The sequence below is a fragment of the Mobula hypostoma genome, chromosome 9, assembly GCF_963921235.1.
Source record: "Mobula hypostoma chromosome 9, sMobHyp1.1, whole genome shotgun sequence".
NCBI lineage: Eukaryota > Metazoa > Chordata > Chondrichthyes > Myliobatiformes > Myliobatidae > Mobula > Mobula hypostoma.
The window spans coordinates 50,726,271-50,753,594 of NC_086105.1; the positions used below are offsets into that span (position 1 = coordinate 50,726,271).

The window sequence follows — 27,324 nt, forward strand, 5'->3', positions numbered from 1 at the left end:
AGCAAAAGATTTTTAGCAACATACATCAAAGTTGCTGGTGAACGCAGCAGGCCAAGCAGCATCTATAGGAAGAGTCGACTGCGCCTCTTCCTATAGATGCTGCTTGGCCTGCTGCGTTCACCAGCAACTTTGATGTATGTTGCTTGAATTTCCAGCATCTGCAGAATTCCTGTTGTTTGCGAAAAGATTTTTAGGTCTTTTTAGTCAGAGGGTGGTGAATCTGTGGAATTCATTGCCATAGACAGCTGTGGAGGCCATGTCATTAGGTGTTTTTAAAGCAGAGGCTGATAGGTTTCTGATCAGTAATGGTGTATAAGATGATGGGGAGAAGGTAGCAGAATGGGGTTGAGAGGGGTATTAAGTCAGCCATGATGGAATAGCAGAGTAAAATCAATGGGCCAAATGGCCTAATTCTACTCCTACATCTTGTGGTCTTTTGCAAGTACATCCCAGTTTTCTACTTTATCAGGGACAGCTCCAAGCATTAATATTTGTAAAAATTATAAGGAAATAAAAACTTTCACCCTATTGTCTTGGGTTGGAATTGAACTCTGCTCCAAAAGATAAATGACCATTTATGAGCTTATCAGCTTTACAGCAAGTGTACAATAGGGAGATGATGCAGTTAAAAGGTGAAATAGGCCTCCTCCTTTATCTGTCCAGTGGCAAAGTCTGTTATTTAGATGGTATACACAACAGTCTATATCAGAGCATCCAGTGTAACAACTCTTCCAGATTCATTACGACCAACAATCATATAGAAAGACATGTGGGAAAATCAGGAAATAGTTGTGTAAACAGAAGAGATGAGGCAGGCTACAGCTGAGGGGAATCTGACACATCCGCAATGCCTACAGCAGCCAGTACAATTGTGTGTGAAGGGCCAAATGTATAAACTGCACAGACATTTCAGTTAAATTGAGGGAGTATTGCATTGTCAAAGCTGCCATCTTTCTGGCACAATGATAAAGATGTCTGTCTATTTGGGTAGAGCTTTTTGAAAGAATCCTAGGCCATGGGCCCCATGTCCTGGTCCAGTGCACACTTCTCATCAGCACCAAAGACAGACGGAGCATTCATTTACCAGAATGCTGTCTTTGCAACTGTCCTCCAAGCATACCTGGTTGGTGTATCTGCTCTTATAATGGCTTCATTCGTAAAATGATTCATGGAGATACACCAATAGGAAAATGTCATACTTTGCAATCTTTAGAAGATGACTTGTTCAGAGAAAAATTAGCATAAAATATTGGATTTTCTAGTTGAATTAAACTAGATAATTACATTAAAGGTGCACCAAAAGAATGGATGCAAGTGGAAATCAAAGCACAGTTAATTTAAATCTCCATCATTGGGAAGAAATCTTTTCTGATAATTAAACATCTGGGACAATCTGTGGAGGTGGCATCAGAGCCACAAATGCTTGAAGGTCTTCAAGAATATGGGATGACTTGATAAAAGAGTTCATGTACCAGAGGAATAGGCATTGATTTAAATTGAATTACCTTGTTTTACATTAGGAATAAAGAAATGAAGCTTCTCTGAAATAGTGCCAAGTGTTATACTGATGCCAAGTTACTGTTGGGCAATGTTAGATAAGGCGTCATGGGACATCAATACAGAGCCTCAGATCAATGTCCCTTAAAGCTTGGTGGTTGCAACCATTATTGTCAGAGCAAATCCAATACAGTTCTGTTTAATAGGTGGTTATCAGTAGGACATAGGAACTAAACACAGGAGACTCTAACAGGACAATTCTCTAATTGGTCACATAGGTGTAACTGGGTGGCACAGGCTTGTTAGGATCCTTTATCGCGCTGCATCTTTAAGTAAATTCAGCAGATGGTGGAAATCCAGAGCATTGCACTCAAAAAGCTGGCAGGACAGATAATACCTCTGGAGAGGAATAAACAAGAAATAGTTCAAGTCTCATTAAAAAAAACTATGTGGTCTCCCCACTAGCTCGTGGACACCCTTCATCCAGCAGAAACATTCCTGATGGCATTGAGAACAAGTTGGTGATGCCGTGTTTTTTTTAAGAAAAGGGTGAACCTGTGGAGGAGAATTAACAATGGACTTATTATTACTTTTCCTCCTCTGTTGCACCCAGCGTAACAGCAACACGGAATTTTAAGCTCAAGACCTGAAATTGCATTTGAATAATTCTCTGCTTCACTCACTTGCTTCAGAGGCATAGAGTCAGGCAGCATTGAAACAAACCCTTTGGCTCAGCGCACCCATGCTTCTATGGAGGCATCCTGCCTCCTTTCACCGACTGTTCATAACTGTACAGACATTTGTCTAGGGTTATCCCTTTGAAACAGCCTGGGACTTCGTATCGATGTCACTGTACAGCACTGGTCCCCAACTTCCGGGCCGCGGACCGATATATTGCCGCGAAGCATGCAGGGGTGCCGCAGTAGCCAGGATGCACCCAGTACATCTTTAACAAAAAAGCTGAAATATACAAGCTAATTAATTAGGTGCCGCCCGGCACGTAAATGTCGGCCCAGATCAGAGGTGACGCAATCAGCAATCGCCTCTGATCTGGGCCGATATTTACATGCCAGGCAGCACCTAATTAATCAGCTTGTTTATTCTGGCTTTTTTTCTGAAAGATGTGCTGCATGCATTCCGGCTACCGCTGCATTCTTCGCGGTAATGTATCAGTCCGCAGCCCAGAGGTTGGGGCCCACTGCTGTGCATAAAGAGTCAATCAGATTCAGCATTATTGTCATGGTCATGAAAATTGTTGTTTCGTGGCAGGGGCACAGTGCAATACATTAAACATGACTTGAATTACAATGAATAAACAACATAGAAGAAGAATGTACTGTTACCGTACCAGGTAGTGTTCATGGACCGTTCAGAACTCTGATGGGAATCCCTAAGGAATGATGCTCCCATATGTGACAGATAGATCTCTGCAAATTCCCTCTCATCCCCACAGACACGATCTCGCATGTGGGTACAGTCCCACGTACATCTGAGATGCTTCATCCTCGTAACGTGCAAGCATTACACACTCCGTGGCCACTTCATTGGGTCTGCCTGCTTGTCGATGCAAATATCTAATCAGCCAATCATGTGGCAGTAACACAATGCATAAGAGCATGCAGACATGGTCAGGAGCTCCAGTGGTTGTTGAGACCAAACGTCAGAATGGGGAAGAAGTGTGATGTAAGTGACTTTGACCGTGGAATGATTGTTGATGCCAGGCAAAGTGGCTTGAGTATCTCAGAAACTGCTGATCTCTTGGGATCTTCATGCACAACAGTCTGTAGAATTTAGAGAGAACGGTGCAAAAAAAGAACTTTAAAAATCCAGCGAGCGGCAGTTCTGTGGGTGAAAACATCTTGAGAGAGGTCAGAAGAGAATGGCTAAACTGGTTCAAGCTGACAGGAAGGCAACATTAGCTCAAATAATCATGTGTTACAACAGTGATGTGCAGAAGAGCATCTCTGAATGCACAACCTTGAAGTGGATGGGCCACCACAGCAGACCAGACCAGGCTCCACTCCCATACCTACTAAATTGGCCACTGAGTATTATACAGGCATATATTCTGTAATCTGAGTGGTGGAGTGGAGATACGCCTCCGTCAGAGTAGGTGTTAGGAATACCTTCCCTCTGCTAGCCTGTAGGCCACCCTTGGGTAGGGTGTAGCATCTGTTTAATCAGGGTCATGTGAAGCCATGGGAGAAGGTGGTGGATGGTTGTATGAGCAGCTGATGCATATCACAAGTCCTGGTTGTGTGACCACTGACGCCAGGCAGACAATCCCTGAAGAGTGTTGATAATGGCTGGGGTCACCCGTCTTGTAAAGACTGCTGTCCAGAAAGTGGCAACGGCAAACCACTTCTGCGGAAAAATTTGCCAAGAACAACCCTGGTCATGGAAAGACCATGATCACCCACATCATATGACATGGCATATTCTATAATACTATATTGTACAATAATATATTATGTACAATATAATGGTTGCTTGTGAAAATTTTGACCATTTAGTGCAAACTAATTTGCTTTTTCTCACTCCTCCAGGCAAATGGAAGTGTAAATCTGAACTGTGTTTATCCTTTGATTAAGGACTGCCCAGTCCGTGATTTGCCAAGGTGAGTCACAGTTCACTCTGACCACTGAATTTGCATTGCCAGCCATTTGTGTGCTGTCCTCGTCCTTTCCCTTCCATATCTCTCTCTCTCTCTCTCTCTCTCTCACACACACACACACACACACACACACACCAGCTAGTGGAGCTAGTAGCTAGTCTGTGTTGCATAGCAACATGGTCTGTTACTAAGTTTGCACGCAGCACATAAACATGCATATATATACACACACGTGCACACCTACCTTTGAACTTGTGCAGCACAGCCCAAAGTTCAGCAATGTCTGTAGCAAAGGTGATGTCAGTATCCAGAACAATAACCCGTTCCAGAGAAGCAGGCAGAGTCTTGGTGAGGACCAGTTTCATCAGCCCGTATATCCCTGAGTAATGCTTGTTTGGAATCCACGAAACTTCTGGCTGAAAGAGAAATTCAGATAGCTTCAAGCTCAGTTTGGTTCAATCTCAACAACCAATCACCTCCTGACTGAGAGGTTTGTGCGCACATTGGGTGTAGAGAACCAAACCATCTCGTCCTGTCATATGGCACTTCAGTCCTCCTGCATTCTGGATTTCTGAATCACAGCACCCCGAACTCGGGCTTATCTGGCATTTTCAAGTCTCAGCATGAGATCCTGACTTCTATCAATAATGATAACAGAAACCATTCAGCCAATCTGGTCCAAGCAATCCTATCTGTCCCATTTCCTCTCCTTATTATCCTGCACCCTCGTAGCTTAGTCCATCTCACACCTGGCCTGACAACCACCCTCTGATTCCTTATGTTGCTGGTCTGAAGGTGTAATGTACAGAAGCCAGTTACCCTAATCAGCATATCCTAGGGATGTGGGAAGAATCCCAAGCAACTGGGAGAAACCCACAGGGCAACGAGCAAACTCCACACAGGCAGTACTGGAGGTGAGCATTGGACTTGTGTCCGTGGAGGTGGCAGCATTAAACACTGTGCCGCCTAATTTGTGAGTATGACACCCAGGTGCATCAGATGCCACTGCTCAGTGATGTCACATGAACAACTCTGAACTGTGGACGATATCGTGGCACATTGGCTTTCACTGAAAAGGGTTGGGGTTTAAGAAAAGAGTGTTGTGCAGGGAATTGGTGAAGCCTCACCTGCGGTGCTGTGCAGAGTTCTGGTCTTCTTACATTAAAAAAAAATGACATTGTAGCATTGGAGGCAGTCCAAATGAGATTAAATAGGCTAATTCCTCACAAGAGAGAGTTGTCCTATCAAGAGAGGCTAGGCAGACTGGATCTATGCACCTTGAAACTTAGGAAACTAAGGGGGTGAACTTGGGACAGCACAGTAACATAGTTAGCGTAATGCTTTACAGCACCCACTGTAGTATTGGGGTTCACTTCCTGCCATTGCCTGTAAGGAGTTTGTACATTCTTCCCGTGACCCTGTGAGTTTCCTCTGGGTGCTCTGGTTTCCTCCCACATTCTAAATACATACCGGTTAAGTTGTGGGCATGCCATGTTGGCGCCAGAAGCGTGACGACACATGCGGGCTACCTCCCCCACCCCCAACCCCCAGAACATCTTTGACTACATTAGTTGTTGATGCAAACAAAGCATTTCACTGTGTTTCGATGGCATGTGACAAATAGAGCGAATCATTTCATCTTTAATGTAATCTTCACGCATGCAAGATTCTAAGGGGGCTTGATAGAGGAGATGCTGAGATGTTCTTATGAGTGTACGAGTCACGAACAAGACGATGCTGCTCAGAAATAAGGGGTTGCTCATTTAAAATTGAGGCGTAAAAAAAATCTCTGCAACCCTCTGCCCAAGGGTGGAGGAGGTCAGCTGAATAGGAGGTGGATAAATATTTGAAAGATAGAATAATTAAGGGTTAGGTGGAACCAGCACAAAAGAGTTGGGTCCAGTGTTGATCAGACTGAATGGCGGGGCAGGCTTGAGAGGCCCGATAGGCAACTCCTGCTCAGATTTGCTGGTGGTTCTTGTCAGCTTACTGCATCAGCTTCACTAACAATTGCAAAGGAAGAGCAATGCAGCGTGGAATAAATTTTAAAACACCGCAGATAAAACCAAAGGAAAATTTAGAATAATTTAGTTCGGTATTTTTGGCCTGATCATACTGACACAGCCTGGAAACCACGGATTGCACCAACAACCAATCACCTGTTTATAGTGAACCTATTCTATTCTCCCCAAATCTTATCAACATGCCGCAACCCGCCCCCGCCATCCCCACCCAGAGCCTACCACTCACCTGGCACCCTAGAGCAATTGACAGAGGCAAATTAACCCACTAACCTGAATGCCTTTGGGATGTCGGAGGAAGCCCACACAGTCACAAGGTAGTACGTGCAAACTCCACACAGGCAGTGCTAGTGCCAGAGGTCAGGATCGAACCGGGATCGCTGGAGCCGAGGGGCAGCACACTGCTACCCAACTGCGTCACTGTACCCATCAGCAACACAACATCCAGACCAGTGCACTGCTGATGGATAGGACTGGTAGAAATAGACCATGGCAGTACAGAAGAGGCTTGGGAGTCAGAGGGAGAAACCACAGATGGCGGGGCGGCGCCGTGCCATTGTTGGACATTGTAGGTGAAGGAGACACAGGGGTGAACAAAAAAAATGAATAAATTCCAACCTTCAATTCATCAGCATCATAAAAGTTGACTGTCACTGCTGGCACCATCCACGTCTCAAAGAGATAGCCCAGGATCTGCTTGGCAATGGCGTCAGTAATGAAATGGAAATGCAAAGGGTTTCGCCTGTGGACACACAACACGGGACCGTAAATATATTGCAGAGATGGACCTCCTCTAACCCTACTGACTCACCACTGCACTGGCTAAACTGCAGGAAGAAAACTCTGATCACAGGGAGGATCTTCGATGAAAGGAAGATTGCAAGTACTAGAGATATTTATAATGTCCCAAACCTTCGTGGTGAACAAAGTACAATAATCTGCTGAAAGACTCGACAGGTGACAAAAGACAATGTTAGGATTCTGGAGATGCTGGAAATCCAGAGTAATACACACAGCATGCTGGAGAAACTCAGCAGGTCAGGCAACACCTATAGAAATGATTAAAGAGCCTATGTTTTGGGCCGAGCTACCTAACCTGTGGAGTTCATCCAGCATTTTGTGCACTTTAGTCCTGATCGTTAGTTTTTACTGATATTGTCTGAGGGCTAAGTACCGACCAGCATTCTGGTTAATAGATTGAGAGATCAGGGGTCCATCCTATCTTACAAGAAGTTCGTACAAGTGTCTGATAGCAGTGGGATAGAAGCTGTTCTTGAGCATGTGGCTTTCAGGCTTTTGCATTTTCCTCCCGATGGGAGAGGGGAGAATGTCCAAGGTGGATGAGGCCTTTGATTATGCCGTTGCTTCACTGAGGCAGCAGGAAGTGTCGGGAGAGGCATGGTAATAATTAAAGATGCCCCACTGTGAAGGTCTTGACACCTCGGTAAGAGAGGAGGGAAGAAACTTCACCCAGATGGGACTGAATCGTTGTGATTTTCTACTCAAGACGCTCAGTTTCGGAGCAGATCGATAGATTTTCAGATATTAAGAGAGTCAATGGATATGGGTTCAGTGGAGGAAGGTGAAGCTCCAAGTTTAAAGACCAGCCATGTTCATATCTAGTGGCAGAGCACGAGCAAGGCGCTGACGGATGCCTATTGGTTCTAATCCTTGCACATCCCACCATGATTGTGGACAGGGGGTTCGATTTATGGTCAGGAAGGGCAGAGGAGGGATGAGAGGAGGATGCAACTTCAGACATCCCCCATCCCGCCCAGTTGGGACTGACCAGTCAAGGGATAGAAATGTTGCAAATCCAGCCACAGTCTTACGGCTACGCCGTAACACCGAGGGTGAAAGAAGTGAGAGTCCCACGGTCCTTGTGTCAGAATGGTGAGGCAGATCCAGCAGCCAGACTTGGGCGAGCCTACATACTGCCTGAAGAGGCCACGGTGAGTTCATGTTCAAGCTGAAACTGTCTGCAGAAAATCACAGGCGCAAGAGATTCTGCAGATGCTGAAAATTTAGAATAACACAAAGTGCTGGAGGAACTCAGCAGGTCAGGCATCGTCTACGCAGAGGAGTAAACATCGATGTTTCACCCGAGACCCTTCATCAGATTTACATTGCATTTCTACAAGGTTGGTGAGGCTGCATTTGAAATACTGTGTTCGGTTTTAGGAAAAATATCATTAAGCTGAAAAGCGCACAGAGGAGATTTACAGGGACATTGCTGGGAAGCGAGAGACTGAGTTATGGAGGAAGGATGAGCAAGTTGGTACTGTTTTTACCAGAGCATAGGAGAATGAGGCATGATCTTATGAAGACGTAGAAAATCGTGAAGGTCTAGGATAGGGTAAATTCACTCAATCTTTTTAATCAGAGGGTGATGCATAAGTGCAACAAGCTGCCAGAGGAAGCAGTTGAGGTAGGTACATAAACAACATTTAAAAGGTACTTGGACAGGGAAGATTTAAAGGGATATGGGCAATTGTAGAGAAACGAGACCACCTCTGATGGGAATCTTGGTCAGCATGGATCAGTTGGGCTGAAAGGCCTGTTTCTGTGCTGTAAAACTCCATGATTAAACAGGCATGGGGAACAAATGCCAGCTTTGCTGATGAAGTCTAGATACTGAAGCAGAAGAAAAACATCGGAAAAATCAGTCCCATTTCCACTGCCTCAGACAGTGCTACGTAAATGTTTTATTTTTTGCATACTTCGAAGAAGACAGATTGAGCCTAGTTTAGTATTATGTCGTTGGCATGTCACCAAAAACCCTTCGACCATTTCTAAAGATGTCCCATGGAGAGCATTCTGACAGGCTGCATCACCGTCTGCTATGGAGACTCCAACGCACAAGATTATAAGAGGCTAAAGAATGTTGTAGACTCAGCCATTTCTATCACAGGGACAACCTATTCCATCGAGGTCATCTTAGAAAGGCAGTGCCTTGGGAAGGCCCTCAACATCTGGCACATGCTCTCTTCTCATTGCTACCATCAAGGAGGTACAGGAGCCTGAAGACACATACTCAATATTTTTAAGGAACAGAATCTTCCCCTCTATCATCAAAAAGGACAAAGAACCCATGAATCCTACCTTACTATTCCTCTTTTGCATAATTATTTTTTATTGTAACTTATAGTAATTTGTTATGCCTGCACAGTACTGATGGAACAAACAATATGTTTCATGATATACGTCAGTGACAATAAACCTGACTGATTTTGGTCCTGATTCTGACGGTCTTTCACCCCCTCGGTAGATTGTCTGACCTGGGAAGTTTGCACGGGCTGGGCTTGTATCCACTTGAGTTCAGGTGAGCGAGGTGGGACACCTGAAAAGTGAAAGACCCTTCGAGGTCTCAAGAGGGCGGGATGTAGAAAGCAAATGGTCACCCATTTAAGAACCGAAGAAAATAGGAGCAGGAGCAAGTCGCTGGGCCCCTCAGTGTGTAGATGGTTGATCTATAGTGGACTCAACTCCTGCTGTCTGCCAGTTTGGCGTAACTCTCAATCCTTCAATATTTCAAATATTATCTATTCCTTATACATCTCTAACAATGGGGCCTCCATCAGCCTTGGGACAGAAAATTCCACAGATTCACAAAAGTTTCTATGCCACTCTGTTATAAATGTTTTGTACCTGTATCCCCTCGTCACTTGTGAAAAGGTCTGAACATCTATCTGGTAATGACCTTTTAGGACCTTTTATGTTTGGTCATTCTTCTAGACTGTGAAGAATATCGGTCCATGCTGCCTAGCCCCTCTTGCCCCGACATGACTCACCCCAGGAAATGGGCAGGGATGAGTTGCATATCTTTCTCCTGAAGTTTGAATAATTTTCAGCTTGAGCTGGACAGATTCTTGATAAGCAAGTGGGTGAAAGGTCATTGAGGGTAGGCAGGATAGAAGAGCTGCAGTCAAATCCACCCTGATCACAGGGAAGACTTGAAGGGCTGAGTGGCCTACTGTCACTCATATTATAGGGAGGAGGACAGTTTTTAGATTGAGAGGAAATAAAACTGTCATCTGTCATCAGTGGCCTGGTGCTCTTTTACAGAGGAAATGCGGCAAGGAACTGTGAAAGCATAAGTTATTAAAGACTGCCTGACAAAAGCAGTTGTATACCACAACGTCCAGCAACCCTCCTGCATAATATATTCCAGGCCATTATACCAGACAGGATCTGTAAGCGCTCTCTCAGTGCAAATGGCACAGGCACTTACATGGTTCCACTGTCTGAATATTACAGCCCAGCATGATTTACATATTAAACATTGCGGCACCTCAGTAGAATATTACTGAAGCTCTTCAAGCTTAGGTCACAGGCTTCCTGCAATGTAGTTCTTCCTCTTGAAGAAAGCACTGCAGTAGAACCCATGAATTTTTCAGCATAGGAATTCTAACAGGGCCACAGAGAACACTAAAGCCCTCATCTCTGACTCTGCATATACACTGTAGCCACTATATTCGGCACACCTTCTCATTAATGCAAATATCTAATCAGCCAATCATGCGGCAGCAACTCAATGCATAAAAGCTTACAGATATGGTCAAGAGGTTCAGTTGTTCAGACCAAACATCAGAATAGAGAAGTAAATGTGAACTAAATGACTTTGACCGTGGAATAATTGTTGATGCCAATTGGGGTGGTTTGAGTATCTCAGTGACTGCTGATTTTCATGCACAACAGTCTCTAGGGTTTACAGAGAATGGCGTGAAAAACGAAAAAAACCTCTAATGAGCAGCAGTTCTGTGGTTGTAAATGCCTTGTTAATGAGAGAGATCAGAGGAGAATGGCCAGACTGGTTCAAGCTGACAGGAAGAGGTTCAGTAGCTCAAGTAACCACATTACAACAGTAGTGTGCAGAACAGCATCTCTGAATGCACAACCTGTTGAGCCTCGAAGTGGATGGGCTACAGCAGCAGAAGACCAGGAACATACCCTCAGCAGCCACTTTATAGGGGGTATCATATAAAGTGTCCATTGAGTGAAGGTTGGGTTAATATTTTGAGTGGAGGAGTTGTTGACCCGTGGGTTTGATTAACTTGCTAAATGGTTAAATGAGTTCAACCTTCAAGGCCTGAGGCAGACATAGAAAAAGGTGTGAGACGTGATTAAGAATACACACTGGCTCTTTTTGTAATAATAAGATGGAATGATAGAATTGGAGCCATCATCTATAGCAGAATAGCTAACACTTGGAGAGTCACGTGCTTCTGCATTCCATTCCTACCAAAAGGGCTTAAACACACCCATTCCTCAACAGGTAAAAAGGGAACTTTTGATTTATTGAGATACAATGCAGAATAGGCCCATTGGGGCCTTTGAGCCATGCGGCCCAACAACCCTAATCACGGGACAAGTTACATTGACCAATTAGCTTACCAACCAGTACATGTGGGACTGTGGGAGGAAACAGGAGCACCTAGGGGAAACCCATGCAGTCACAGGCAGAATACATGGACTCTCTCCAGAAAACTGTGGCAATTGAACCCGGGTTACGGCTACTGTACAGCGCTGTGCTAACCGCTATGCTGCCATGCTGCCCCATCCCTGGCTTCACCTTTTGATGTTCTTGGATAGAACGTGAAGCCAAGGTCTCAGTGCACACCAAATCTTGAAATTATCAGTCAACATTTATTCTCTTCAACATCAGTAGTCATCATCCCATTGCTGTTTGTGGGAGCTTGCCGGTCGTCTTGCCAGCACGGGTAACCTGACATCAAAAAAAAAAACCTCTCACCGACTGTAAAGCGCTTTGGGGTTCCTCAAAAGGTGCAACAAAGCTTCTGTTCCTCAATTTAATCAAGACAAATGCCATCTACAAGAGTAGCTCACTTTGGGGGATGTGTGGGGGTTTGCAAGCACAGTAGGACTACATTGCAAGAAGTCTAATTCACCTCTGATGACCTTGCACTGTGGTGAAGGATTAATGCCTTCCAATGAAATGCTGTCTGTTATCTTAATGAAAGAGTGGCAAAAAAAAAGTATCTTTTTTTCTGATCTGGTACTAATATTCTTTAGCACCTTTTAGGTCATCCCTCTGTTGAGAACAGTGAATGGACCATTAACAAGCTACAGAATTTTACAGCACAGAAGGACTCATGGAAATATTATTAGGTAATTAGTTCCACTTCCCTGCCCTTCCCTCAAAGTTTTCTGAAAGTCTTTCTGTTTCAAGTCCATGCACATTTCTTGTTTGAATGTTGTTAACTAATCCAATACAGTCAGGTAGGGCAGTCCAGTATTTAAACCTGTCATACATCAACAAGGGAGGGTAATTACTTCACTTAAATAATATGGGAAAATGTCTTTTTTCAGACTCTCTGTAGTGCACTTCTCACTGCATTGGAAAAGCAGGCAGCATAATCAAAGACCCCTTCCATCTTCTTCCCTCCCCCAGTGGACAGAAGAAAAAAACCTGAAAGAACATACCTCCAGCATTAAGGACAGCTTCTATCCTGTGGTATAAGATACTTGAATAGAACTCTTGTAATCCTAAAGATGAACTCTTGACCTCTAAATCTACCCTCATTATACCCTTACACTTTATTGTCTACCAGCATGAATTTTCTCTATAACTAACTGTAACACTTTATTTTGCATTTTGTCATAGACTTTACCTTGTACTGTCTTGAAGTACTTAATGTTTTGAAATAATCTGTATGAATGGCATGCAACGGTAACTTTTCACTATTTCTGGGTACACGTGGCAATAATAAGTCAATTTCAGTTCTAGCGAGTGCATATAGCAGACTGAAAATGATTATGGGATTTGGGTTGGGAAGTATGGTGGATGGTTTCCATAGCAACTGAATTTCTGGATCAGCCATCTAAAGCTCACTTCAGCTTTCTCCACTTTGATAATCTCACCGTAGCAGCATTGGTCTTCGGTCGAGACACAAGATGCTGGGATCCGGAGCAAAACGCAAACTGCTGAGGAATTCAACGGGAAAAAAACAGCATCCATGGAGGAAAAGAGATAGTCCACCCCGCATCAGATCTGAGACAGTCACAATCAGGTTGGTTATCACTGACATACAGTACTATGCAGAAGTCTTAGATATATATATATGTAGATAGATATCATGAGGGAGAGAGAGCACACACTCATGCTAGGGCTGCTAAGACTTCTGCACAGTACTGTGGTAATTTTATGTATTGCACTGCAGTGCTGCCATATTAACTAATAATTGCACGACATATGCGAGCGATGATAAACTTGATTCTGATATGGGTCTCTATTGTGGACTGAGAGTGGGAAGGGGACAGAGAGAGGGGAATCATGGTTGGGAAAAGGGGAAGGGAGAAGGTAGGGAGCAGGAAGCACCAGAAAGTCATTCAGGAATGATCAACAAATCAACATTTTTGGAATAAAATTATCTTGCCTGGCATCTCAGAGCTGCACCACCCCCTTTCCCTGGCACTTCTTTTCTGCCACCTGTCCCACATTCCTCTCGCAGTGTTGCACCTTTGCCATTCCCAAGATCCTTTGCTCTTGCCAGATTTACAAACTCGCTCTCCACTCCACTTTGACCAATACAGTACGGTGCAAAACTCTTCGGTACCCGAGCCATCTATATGTGCCTCAGACTTTTGCACAGCACTGTACATTGTGAAATCTGTTGTTTTGCGGCAGCATTACCGTGCAGTAAGTAAAAAAGTGCTGCAAGTTACAATAAGAAATATAGAAAAATAACAAACACAAGAGACTCTGCAGATGCAGGAAGTCTAGTTCTACGTACAAAATGCTGGAGGAACACGGCAGCTCAGGCAGCATCTATGGTAAGGAATGAACAGTTGCCATTTCAGACTGAGCCCTGATGTCTTGATGAATCCTGTCCATAGATGTTGTCTGACCTGTTGAATTTCCCCAGCATTTTGCATGTGTGAATATAAAAATAAATAATGCAAAAAGAGAGCAAAAAAGAGAGGTAATTTAAAGATCTTAAGATATAGGAGCAGAATTAGGCCATTTGGCTCTTCGAGTCTGTCTGCCATTTCATCATGGCTGATTCAAGTTTCATTTCAGCCCCAATCTCCTGCCTTCCCCGTATCCCTTCATGCCCTGACCTATCAAGAATCTATCAACTTCTGTCTTAAATATACGTTGCCTGGATTGGCGAGCATGCCTTTATGAGAATAGGTTGAGTGAACTTGGTCTTTTCTCCGTACAGCGACGGAGGATTAGAGGTGATTTGATAGAGGTGTATAAGATGATGAGAGGCATTGATCGTGTGGATAGTCAGAGGCTTTTTCCCAGGGCTGAAACGGCTAACACGAGAGGGCACAGTTTTAAGGTGCTTGGAAGTAGGTACAGACTGTTTTTTTTTAATAAACGCAGAGAGTGGTGAGTGCATGGAATGGGCTGCCAGTGACGGTGGAGGCAGATACAGTAGGGTATTTTAAGAGGCTCCTGGATAGGTACATGGAGTTTAAAAACATGAGTAATCAGAGGTAATTTCTAAAGTAAGTACTTGTTCAGTACAGCATTTTGGGCTGAATGGCCTGTATTTTGCTGTAGGTTTTCTATGCTCTATAAAGACTTGGCTTCTATAGCTCCCTGGGATAAAGAACTCCACAGATTCACCAATCTCTGGCTAAAGTAGTTCTGTTCTAAAAGCATGTCCCTCTATTTTGAGGCTGTGTCCTCTGGGTTGGTCTTAGACTCTTCTACCATAGGGAATTATCCTCTCCACATCCACTCTATAAAAAGGTTTTTCACCATTCAAAAGGTTTCAGTGAGGTTACCCATCATTCTTCTGAATTCTAGTGATACAGGCCCAGAGTCTATATTCACTAGATTTTCATGGACTGTTCAGAAATCTGATAGTGAAGTAACAGAGAGAAGAGGCGAGCCAGGAACGGTCTGGTAATTGGGAAATATTATTGTGCAACTGTTTATCAAACAGTTCTTGGAATTATGACCTGGTCTTCAGAAAGTTAAGACTCCTGCAGTTTAGCTTCTCTGTTCTACACTGTTTCACACTGATATAATTTTCCCAATTTGAATTCTGCTGTGGTGTGCATCAACTGGAATTCAAGACTTTCTGAGAATCTCTTTAATGCCTGTTGGAGGTGGAAGATTTGGAAGAGGCTTAACATGAAAGTTGCATAAAGCCAAATAATAGGTTAATTCCTACAGTGTACACATTTGGCCTGGTGTCATGTGTGGAACTCTCCCTTCCGAGTCAGTTCGGCCAACAGTTCCAACATTGTGCTGAAGGATGGCTGCATTGGTTGGAGATATCGTCTTGACATTGGGATGAGATGATTGACCATGATCCGATCCCAACTACCACAAAAGCTCCCATGTGACTTGTGAAAGGAGACAGAAAGGAGCTCTCACTGGTGCTCTGGCTGGTATTTCAACCTGGACCAACGTCACTGTGAACAATTTCTGTTCTGTTTCTTCCCCTGTGAGAGTTTGCAGAGGTCAAATAGAAACATAGAAAACCTACAGTACAATACAGGCCCTTCGGCCCACAAAGCTATGCCGAACGTGTCCTTACCTTAGAAATTACCTAGGGTTACCCATAGCCCTCTATTCTTCTGAGCTCCATGTACCTATCCAAGACCCTATCGCATCCGCCTCCACCACTGTCACTGGCAGCCCATTCCACGCATTCACCAATCTCTGCATAAAAAAAACTTACCCCTGACATCTCCTCTGTACCTACTTCCAAGCACCTTAAAACTGTGCCCTCTTGTGCTAGCCATTTCAGCCCTGGGAAAAAGCCTCTGACTATCCACAAGATCAATGCCTCTCATCATCTTATACACCTCTATCAGGTCACCTCTCATCCTCTGTCGCTCCAAAGAAAAAATTTCTTATTTTTCTCAGAAGTGAAGTCTATCGCAGCTGGTATAATAATTAGTTGCAAGTGTGGAGGTTGTGGGTTGAGACCTGACTTAATTCCTAAAGCCTAAATTGTCCATTTTTGGGGCATTAACTGTAACCCAACTGGAAAATATACTAGTCTGTTCTTCCTTCAAGCATCACCATCAAAACTCAGTAACTATATTCATTGGCACCAAGCGACTGCTAATTATGCTGCACACTTTTATACAAGAGCTGTAGAAGGTTATGGTGGAGAACTACAGCAAGTATGAGTGCACTGGTAAAGAGGGGGTGTGGTCACAACAACATTGATAGATACTTCCATTTCTGAGACAATGGGAAAACAGAAACCTGAGAATTCTGGGCAGAAGATCTATCCTGGGTCCAACACATTGATGCCATCCTGAACAAGGCATGCCAATGGCTATACTTCATGAGGAGATACTGCATGTCACCAAATATTCTAGGAAGTTTCTACAGATGTACAGAGAAGAGCATTCTGACTGACTGCATCACTTCCTGCTAAGGAGGCGTCAATGCACAGGATTGAAAGAGACTGCAGACAGCTGCAGACTCAACCAGCTCCATTATGGGCAGAACCCTTCCCACCAGAGGACGTCTTCACAAGGTATTTCCTCAAAAAGGTGACACCCATCACTAAATACAGTCACCATCTCGGTTCTGGGACATGCCCTCTTGTCATTAAGCATCGTGGAAAAGGGACAGGAGTCTGAAGATGCACACTCAATGTTTTAGGAACAGCTTCTTCCCCTCTGCCATCAGATTTCTGAATGGTCCATAAACCCATAATACTTTCTCACTATTCCCCTTTTGTACTAATTTTTTTTATTGTAATATGGGAAATTTTTTTGTCTTGCACAGTACTGCTTCCACAAAACAAATTTCATGACATACATCAGTGATAATAAACCTGATTCTGACTCTTCTTACGAAAGAACCAACGTTCTTAAAGTGTCGGAGCTGCAATGGAAGGCTGAAATATATGTTTAAGATGAAAATTTTCACATCTTTATGGTGTCTCGAAGCACTTTATAACCAATGGAACATTTTGAAATGTTACGACACAAGAAACAACAGTGAAGTGTCACCTGGCAACACCCATAAACAGGACAGGATATAACCAGATATTAACTGGGTAGCACAGCAGTATAGACTCAGCTACTAGAGTGCCAGTGATTGGGTTCAATTCCAGCCGCTGTCTGTAAGCAGTCTGAATGTTCTCCCTGTGACCATGTAGGTTTTCTACGGGTTGTCTGGTTTCCTCTCGTATCCTAAAGACTATGGTAAACAATGGACCTGCTAGCTGGTGCTGAAAGTGTGGCAATACTTGCAGGCTGCCCAGCGCATTCGGCTTGTTGATCTGATTTGAAGCAAATGACGTATTTCACCTGTATGGTTCAATATTTTGATGCACACGTGACAAATAAAACTGATCTCTAACAGCAGGGTGAAGCCAGAGGAACCTTGGAGTGGTATGGTTGCAGAGCAGTTCGCGTGAAGTTATTCCAGCACAAACAACCTGGGTTCAATTTCACCGCTGTCGCTACAGGGTTTGCACATTCTCCTCGTGACCATGTGGGTTTCCTCTGGGTGCTCTGGTTTCCTCCCACATTCCAAAGATGTGCAGGTTAGTAGGTTAATTAGTCACATGAGTGTAATTGGGCAACATGGACGTGTTGAGCCGGAAGGGCCAGTCACCACGCTGTATCTCTAAAAATAAAAATAAAAATAAATAAATGGATAAGCAAATAAAAGATAATCTGTTTTAGTTATGAGAGATCAGGACACCCGGGAGAGTTTCCTGCTCTTCTTCATGGCGATTTCTTGCAGCAGAAAAAGAGCAGCCAGGTTTTCAGCTTCACAACTTTTTTGAAATAAACTGGAATTTGAACTTGCATTTTATTTGGATGTCAACATTTGATGTTGTGAGGCTATCAGATAAAGGTGCAGAAGAGAGTGAGTGCTTCGAATATGCAGAAGAGAACTGGAAATGAGGCAAGGGGCCAAATAACCATTTATTCCAACACCTAAAATACAGAGACAACTAGAAATTATTGGCAGTCCAGTAGCAGGGGCAAGTAACCAGTCTAGTTGGATGACAAAACTCGCACCGGTGTCTGTACAGAGACAGCGGAAATCAGTAGGAATGGGTTTGGCTGTAGTTTTTAAGTTTTTAAGTTTGGAGATACAGCACAGTAATAAGCCCTGGCAACCCAAAGAGGCCACACCACTGATTTACGCCCATGTAATGAATTAAATACAGGTTGAGTACCCCTTACCTGAAATACTTGGGGCTAGAAGTGTTTTGGATTTAGTAATATATAATAAGATAGCTTGGGACCGCCAAGATTTCCAACTCTGAATTTGTGCCACCGGTAAGCAGTCTTTGTCTTACACTTGTTCATCACACACATATATATTTAACAGTAAAAATTATTCCATACCATTAATATGATGAAAATATAATGTGTGCAGGGTAACAAAAGCAGCACAGCAATGTCAGGAGAATACCTGAATCAGGTTTTGAACAAAAACAAACGGTAAATTTTCAGTGTCAACCTACAGTGCTGCGTTTTCATTAAAATGTTAGAGTACACACTGTATTTGTAAAGTTTTATGTAAAGTATAAAGACAATCAGCATTTTAGACTTGTTCTGTTGCTACATTTTCATCAGCGATAATCTTCACAAACCCATCAACTGATTTCTCTGCTCCATCATGATCAGCAGACGCTTTATCTTTAGAATTTTTAAAATCTTTAAAAATTGAATGCAATGCCTTTTCTTAAATTTCTGCAACCAGCCTGCTGAATATTCACAAACTAGCTTCAATTTTCAGTTCATCGTGATATATCTTTGCTTGTTTCATGATCGGCATACCGTTAAGTAGCATGTGCTCACTCTGACGCTGCAAATCCACTCTATCAATACATTATGGGGATCTTCATTTTGCGCTTTATGCAGTGTTTTTCATTTCTCATTAACTTCTGTTCATTGCATTTGTGAGGCCTCTTCTCAGAGCTGTCTGTGGTACGCAGAGACCTTTGCAGCACCTTATGGAAATATCCATTTGTGGCATCATACCAATGTTCAAAAACTTTTGGATTTCAGGTTTCTGGAATTTCAGTTAAAGGGTACTCAACCTGTATATCTTTGCAAAGTACAGACTTGGAGTTTCCAAAGACAGGAAACCGGAGCAACCGGAAGAAACCTACGCAGTCACAGGAAGAACGTACAAACTTCTTACAGATAAAGCGATAGCACTAACCATTACATTACTGTCCTGCCTGATCACGTCAAGCACACCAGCCAGCCAGCACAAGGAATGTCTGAATGGTAGGGTATAGGAACAAATGGAAGAGGGATGAAAAAATTGTACAAAGTCAGGGAGCCTGAAACATTAACCGCTTCCCTCAGCATAGACACTGCCTGACATGCTGCTTACTTCTAGCAACCTCTGTCTTCGTTTCAGCTTTCCAGCATCTGCGGGCTTTTTCTTTCCTCGCTGTATAACTGAGGTTCTGTGACTGAGGGATATGTCTCTGAAGTGGGGAAAAGGAATAATGCGCAACCCTGAAGCGTAAATAAGCAGAAAGCACAAGGTGTTTTCTGAGCCAGCATGGTCAAGACATCTCAGCTAATGTAAATCTTAGGCATTTGGTTCATTATTGTCACATGGACCGAGATTTTACATGCCTTCCACACAGATCATTGAACAACATCAGTGAATTGAGCTAGTACAAGGGAAAAATGAGTGGCCATTATGGTGAGGCACCTGGGTTAGGAAAAAGAAAAGAGATGAGCGGAAATCCTCAGATGTTACTGCCTGTTCGGCTCTGGTTAGCCGAGGAACATGATGTGGGTGAAAGTAGTTGTCTAATCTGACTGCCCATCACTCAATACATGTTGCTGAGCCCTCCCCTCTCGTGAGGAATAGAAAGACAACAGAATATTAATCATCACGCCTAGAGTTGGTGCAGAGAGATGAAACACAGCAACTGAAGCTGACGTATGGGATTAGAGTTTAAAGCCGTCTACCACCCCTGCTCCGATGATTACAGCTGAGTTTCTTTTTCTGCAGATGCTGCCTGATCTCCAGCATTTAACTGCAGTGAAAAAATTGCTTGCAGTCGACACAAGCTGAAAGACTACTGAACGCTGTCATCCATACATACCGGTGAAATAGAACGGATTTCACGAGTGTCACAACATCACGACTGGCATTGTATCCCGCACACACAATTGCAATGTGGATTGTCTGAAAAAGACAAAAATAATTACATGGTTAGGTGAATCCCCTTTTTAACTCTTATGAAAGAGCTCATCCTTGCTGAAGTTTGATTTCCTGGCATTGGCTACTTTTAGCTCTGTCAAGCACCTGCCTACCAATGACTGAACTCAGCAAGTAGAGCCACGCTATTTAACCACAACAAAAGACCCCCAATGTTATTCTCAATCATAGGTGTGCACTTCCTCCCATCACTCTGTGACTGGGGAGAAATCAGGAACAAATTCCATAGGGAACAGCCTTTCCTATTTATTCAGTAGGGGCCAAAACCCACTGCGTCTCTCGACTGCCACACTTATTGAGGTCAAACTGCTTAGCACTGAGTGGACCTGTGCTTACAGGACACTTTACACTTTGTGGTTCAAGACAGCAACAGGTGGAGCCTAATGCTACACAGTCAGCTGTGGGAATTGCATAATGACATTCCAATCTGCACAACCACGTGGACTTCAGGATGCCTCACTAGAAAGACAGAGACAATGATCCCAGTACGGACTGCTCTTCGTAGTAACTTAGAATCAACGTGGGAGTCATAGAAAAAGCATTAGAGCTGACATGCTCTCTACACAGATTCAGTCTAATCAAATTCCACCTTGCTATCATAAGACATAGGAGCAGAATTAGGTCACACAGCACAGCAAGTCCACTCAACCATTCCATCACAGCTGACTTATTATCTCTCTTAACCCATTCTCCTGCCTTCTTCCCGTAACCTTTGAAGCCCTTACTCATCAAGAGCACATCAACCTCCGCTTTAATTATTTCCAGTGACTTAGCCTCCACAGCCATTTGTGGCATTGAATTCCGCAGATTTACCACCTTCTGGCTGAAAAAAAATTTCCTCATCTCTGTTCTAAAGAAATGTCCTAGTCTAAGGCTACACCCTCCGGTCCTAGACTCTCCCACTGCAAAAACATCCTCACCACGTCCACTCTATCTAGGCCTTTCAATATATAATAGGTTTCAATGAGATTCCCTCCTCATTCTTCTAAGCTCCAGCGAGTACAAGAACAGAGCCAAGAAACTCGCCTCATAGATTAACCCTTTCATTCCCAGGATCATTCTCATCAACCTTCTCGGGACCCTCTCCAATGTCAGCACAACCTCTCTTAGATAAGGAGCCCAAAGTGCTTAGAATACTCAGAAAACAGATTCCTGACCAAGAGTCTTTCATCTCACCATGAAAAGGTGGGGTGTACATCATTTCACTGTGTCTACATCTATTTGTTCTTCGATATTCTTCAACATCCCTCACAAAACTTTGCTGCATCTGACCCATTAACATCAGTATGTGACTAGCACAGTGTGTCTGGTAACACTCTGGCTTTGGGGTTTGACTTTATTTTGAAAAAATGAAGCAAATTATTGCTGCTGCCATTTAAATGTTATACTTATTCCCACCACCACCTGCTCCATCAAGAATCTTCTGTCCAAATCGAGACGGAGGCTGTGGATCTGCCTTTAGCATCACGAGCAGATTTGGAACCAGAGTAGACTCAGGCGTGCAAGAAGAAGACTTCATTGTTGGAAGGGAACCAGAGGGTTCAGAAGAAAAACAAAGTTTAGACACCTCAGGAAGGTGTCTAATTTATCAGGGCCTAGTTACAGGAAAGGCCAATGACATTTTTGCCAAATCTGACTCTTCCTTGAAGTCAGCTTATTCAGCAGGGAAGAGTAACCTCAGTGCCACCTGTAAACTAGTTACCTGACCGGAGCTGGTTATTCTCCACTAAGCCAACCAGTGCAGTGATAGGCAAACAAGTCAACACTGGTTATTTAGCAGGTCAAGCAGCACCCAGAGAGGCAAAAGCTATCTGTCAAATTTTTGGGTTGAGATTCTGCACCAAGATGAGAGGGAAAAGGAAAGTTGCCTATATGTAGCTGGCAAACTTTCATCTCCTCTCTCAGTTCTGATGCAGGGCCCTGAACCAAAATGTCGACTTGTACCCTTTACCTTCTCAGAGGCTGTTTGACTGCTGAACTGGCTTATTCGACAAGGAAGGATGAGTCTAGGAAACATAAAATTGGTCACAATGTCACTGATCGTTCTGTAATTAGGTCCATAGTAACATCAGGGTCTGTGGTAAACATACTTGCATATCTAATTAAACCTTGAACTAGTTGAATTCTTCTGGCCTTTATTTTTTTGGTCCAATGACTGCAGTCTCAACCAGTTGTTCCTCATTCACCCAACTAAAACCAGTTATCCCCTACTCTTACAAGTGCTTCCATCTGGAGGAAGCTGTAGAAATTGCAAGCAAAGATGATCAAGCTGTCCTAATACCACATCCATCACCCAGTCTCAAGGGCAGTCTATCCTGGACATCAAAAGCAGCAGCAGTGATCAATCAATGTGCCAGTGCTGAAAATCCCTGCATCACAACATCACTCCACTTGTTGAGAACACACTCATTTCCTCAGCAAACCTCAAAAGGAGGATGACAACCAGTGAGAACATATGCAGGCTGCTTAATTCCTGCCAGAGCCAGGCCCTAGGTGTTAATCCACCTGCCTTATGCTTTGAAGGGCAGCTGGCAATCTGAATCATGCTCGTGGTTTCAATTGTTGGCAGATACTAAAAGCTTTCAGATCAATGCTCTGCATACTAAATGGCAGAAGCATCAAGGGAGCTTGGTTCCAAAGGAGGTTGCAGATGGTTGAAGTACAACAAAAGGATTACAAAAACAGCAACACTGGGAATGGTTTAACAGGAGGAGGATGGGAATCTACTTCAGCTGTTTCCCTTTAGCCCTCTTAACCACCCATAGCACATTGCTTGGCTGATGTTGAGTTGGTTAAGTCAGTTAAAGTGCAATGATTCCTGGGGGGGGGGGGCTAAAAGAAAATCGGGGAAAGGGGAAAGAAAAATGGGAAAATTATAGAAAAGGGCAATAAATGTGAGAGCTTTCTCCTTATTACATTTCTGTTCTAGTAGAAGTGTTTATAGGGAATAAATCTGTAAATTTTTGTTGAAAAAGTGAGAAAGCATTTGACGATAGACAAGGATTGGAGTGTGTTAGCTACGATCTGGCAAAGCACTGTATGCCAAATGCCTCGTGCTCCACGTTACACTCTAATGTTTCTGTTTAAAATACAGAAAGGACACGAGGGAAGATAGATGTCTCATGCTGAAACATAAAAAGGATGGAAGATGGAGTTACCTCACACTTCTCCACAGTGGGCCGTCTGCCACACTCTGAGCCATTCCAAACCACGGCGTGGACCCCCTCATTGTCTCCGGTGCCTTCCTCTGTGGAATAACTCTTGGAATGGTTTCTGTGGCGATGGACCCTGTTCTGGGCGAGGCTGAGCTGCTTCCGAAGGGCGTGGTTTTCCTCCTCCACCTCTCGCACGCGAACCTCTAGGGATTCCCGCTCCCTCTGGTTGAACACATATTGAGGGCTGTTTGCAGGGGCTTCGTAGGGAGTTAGCGAGACAGGCTTTGCATCTGTACACCAAAAAGGAGAAAAGACACAAATAAGATCACAGGAGGGAGTAAAGCTGTGAAGATTTCTGTCAGAGTGAGACCACATCTCATCTTAACATGTCAGAGACAGAAATCAAATGTTCCAGAAACATCAGCACTCATTTAATTCCTTTCACGAATCACACATTGCAAATTTCTACAGCGCTTGAGTTCCACTGCTCTTCTGACCATCCGTCTCCTTCAGTTTTCTCTGATTCCCATCTCTCCGCCTCTTCTTTTGGCCCTGCTTACTTATGTCAGCCCTTCCGATCTTGCCATCTCTGCTCCAGAATGATCAAAACTCAGCAGAGGCGTCAGACATCATCTTAATGAATTCTGAGCTTGGTATGACAAAATGCTCCCTCTTGCACCACCTCCACCGTGCCCATCTCTTTTGCAAGACTGTCCCAACTCCGTATACTGACTCAAAAATTCCAGATCCACCTGACCCCTTTCTCTGGTTTCTTACTCTCTCGTCTGACTTTATTTCTGACATGACAAATGACATTCTTATTTTTTTGCACTTACCTCACCGAGGACCAAGCCTGGTATCAAAGCTATTGATAATGGAGGTGTGGTTGCAGACTGCCTAACTGGCCCTCAATTTCGTCAGTCAAATGTCAGCTCTTAGACACCTTCTTATACTTCCCACTGGACCATGACTTCAGCGGGGAACACGGGGCCATAGTCTTTCACAGTAAGCAAACCTATTTTCTTGGGAGATTTTCCCTCCACAGCCTCCAGTCTTATAGTCACCCAAGTCATCACAGACCACTTCTACTGATCTACAAGCTGGTTGCTTAGCCAAACTCATACTTCAGCCTGCCCTTTCTTTCATTTTTCATTCTGTTTCCACAGCTTTGATGCATCTCTGTTTTAACTGCCCTCATTAAAAGCTGGGATCACCTAGCAACGTGACCTCATTCTCCATAATTCCCGCCATCTTCAGTGGGATTCTACACCAAACACATTTTCCCCTCAATCCCCCAACTCGAAGCTTTCTGCAGGGATTGCTGTCTCTGTTACTCCCTTGCCTGTTCATCCCTCCCCTGCAAGTGGGACAAGTGCTATGCCTGTCCCTTTACCTCCTCCCTCACCACCATTCAGGGCTTCCAACAGTCCTTTCTGGTGAGACAATACTTCACCTGCAAGTCTGTCAGGGTCATCTACTACATCTGCTATTCCTGGCACGGTCTCCTCTACACCGGTCGATTTGGGGAACAGCTTTGTCAAACACCTTCCCTCTGTCTACAATGGATAGGTTTCCCTGGTGGCCATCCATTTCAATTCAATTTCCCATTCATATTACAACACATTGATAAATGGTCTCCTCTACTGCCACAATGGAGCCACTCTCGGGTTGGAGAAGCAACACCTCATATTCTGCCGGGGTCATCTCCAACCTGACGGCATGAACATCATTTCTCCAAGTTCCAGCAATTTCTCCCTTTTTCCCCGTCTCTCCTTTCTCAATCCCCGTTCTGGCTCCCCTCTTACCTCTTCTCTTCTCCTCTCCTCACCTGCCTATCACTTCTCTCAAATGCCCCTCCTCCTCCCCTTTCTCCCATGGTCCACTCTCCTCTCCCATCAGATTCCTCCTTCTTCAGCCCTTTACCTTTCCCATCTGCCAGCTCGCAGCTTCATTTCATTTCCCCTCCATCCACCCACCTTTCCCCTCACCTGGCTTCACCTACTACCTGCCAGCTTGTACTCCTTCCATTCCTCCACCTTCTTATTCTGGCTTCTTCCCCCTTTCTTTCCATTCCTGATGAAGGGTCTTAGCTCAAAATGTTGACTGTGTATTCCCCTCCGTAGATGCTGCCTGACTTGCTGAGTTCCTCCGACATAGTGTATGTATTACTCTGGATTTCCAGCATCTACAGAATCTCTTGTTTGTGGCCTATCCAATATGTAATATTCTTTTCATTTTGCCCACCCCTCCTCATCTTCACTACATAAATTAGTCTCCTTTTCTCAGATTATTAGACCTGAAACATTGTTTCTCTCTCCACAGATGCTAACTGACTTGCTGAGTCTTTCCAGCACCCATAGTTTATTTTCCAACTTTCAACTTCAGTAGCATAGCAATTTTCCTTCAATGAATTTAGACAAAAATTACTTTAATTGGCTTATTTGCTGTGAGTGCTAGTGTGGGAGCTGCTGTGGGTCATTACAGCCAGCAGACCTGAGATTAATGGGCAGCAAAAGAGCCTTCGTGCTTGGAGAGATTCTATGTGAAAAGATCTTTGAGCAGGTCTCAGTTCAATTATGTAATCAGGCAGCACAAGGTTATGGGTGATTGGCTTTTCAGTCAAGTTGCTTAACTGGTCCTAATTTCCTGTTTTTTCCTCTCCACTACCTTACAGCTTTATTTCTAATGAAGTGTTTAACCTTAAGCATTGCTACAAAACTTGCTCATACCACCCATCCCACCAGTGTATTCCAGATCAACTTTTACTTATCAAGGACGATCACTCAGAACTGTGACCTTCAGTCACACCAGAGACTGCCCCCAGAAGTAGCTTCTCATCAACAATCAAAATCCTTCAAATCCTTTATTTCATCTTCCCTGTGTTGAAGATGGACCAGCCCAGTCTGGCAAATCGCATAGCATCTTTCTGCATATGGTCACATCTCCTTGGGCCCAAACAGTGGTTTGTATGTTTGCACATAACAGCAGTGTTCACTGATTGACGTCTTTGAAAGTCAATGATCCCATTTGGACAACCTTTAACCACTGACCTGTCACTGCGAGGTTCTCAATTTCTATAATCAGGTTAAGATCCCCTCCCTTCCTCACCATTCTGCAGATGTGTTTCATCCACAACATGGAAACCTTTTCTTCCCCAGTTCAACAATTCTCCTTGTTCACTACAGCTCCGAGACTCGCCTCATCTGCAGACTAGAATTTGACCCCCGTTCGCGAAGGTCATTCACGTACTTCAGAGAAAGCACTGCCTCCGTTCTGAGACTCAAACTTTCACTATTACTCTCTGTATCTTGGCCCTTCTGCAGTTTTGAATTCACACTGTTAATGTCCTTTACTCCCATGGGCTGTTAATTTTGTTAATTGTCTTTTTGCGGTATTTCATCGGAAGCTTTTTTTCTGAACATCCACATGCACATTAGCAGCACCCTGCTCATCAACCATCTTGTTACTTTATTTGAAGAACTAAATCATTAGCCAAAAACATATTGTCTTTAACAAATTAATGCTGACATTTTTTTTATTAGCACACACTTGTACAAGTGCCAATTAATTTTGTCACGGATTACTGCTCTAAAAGCTTCCTCATCACCAATGATAGCTGGACTGTAATTATCTGTTTTATACCACTTCACTTCTCTACAGGAGGATGTAACACTCGCATACCTCAGGTCCTCTGGCACCATTCCCGTTTATTGGAAGCTAACGGCTAGAACCGCAGAAATTATTTACCCTTTCCTCACTTAGTTACTCATCCAGATCAGCTGAATGCATATTCCAAAGCTGTTATGAATGTCCCCCTTCTTCTCGTTTTATCTGTTGCCTTCCACCCCACCGTGCTGATAAATGGTCAGGATCCAA

The 27,324-nt window shown here is 43.8% G+C and overlaps 1 protein-coding gene across 2 annotated transcripts in view; it reads right to left on the reverse strand.

The window, feature by feature from the left end:
* large1 (LARGE xylosyl- and glucuronyltransferase 1) overlaps positions 1–27,324 on the reverse strand; it is a 432,654-nt gene that overhangs the window by 157,487 nt on the left and 247,843 nt on the right. For both annotated transcript variants that reach the window (XM_063058278.1, XM_063058279.1), the window contains exons 3-6: positions 23,452–23,738; positions 20,178–20,260; positions 6,751–6,874; positions 4,356–4,527 (exon numbers count right to left, since the gene is read on the reverse strand). In XM_063058278.1, the coding sequence (XP_062914348.1) occupies positions 4,356–4,527; positions 6,751–6,874; positions 20,178–20,260; positions 23,452–23,738 (666 nt within the window). The remainder of the gene's footprint in view (positions 1–4,355; positions 4,528–6,750; positions 6,875–20,177; positions 20,261–23,451; positions 23,739–27,324) is intronic.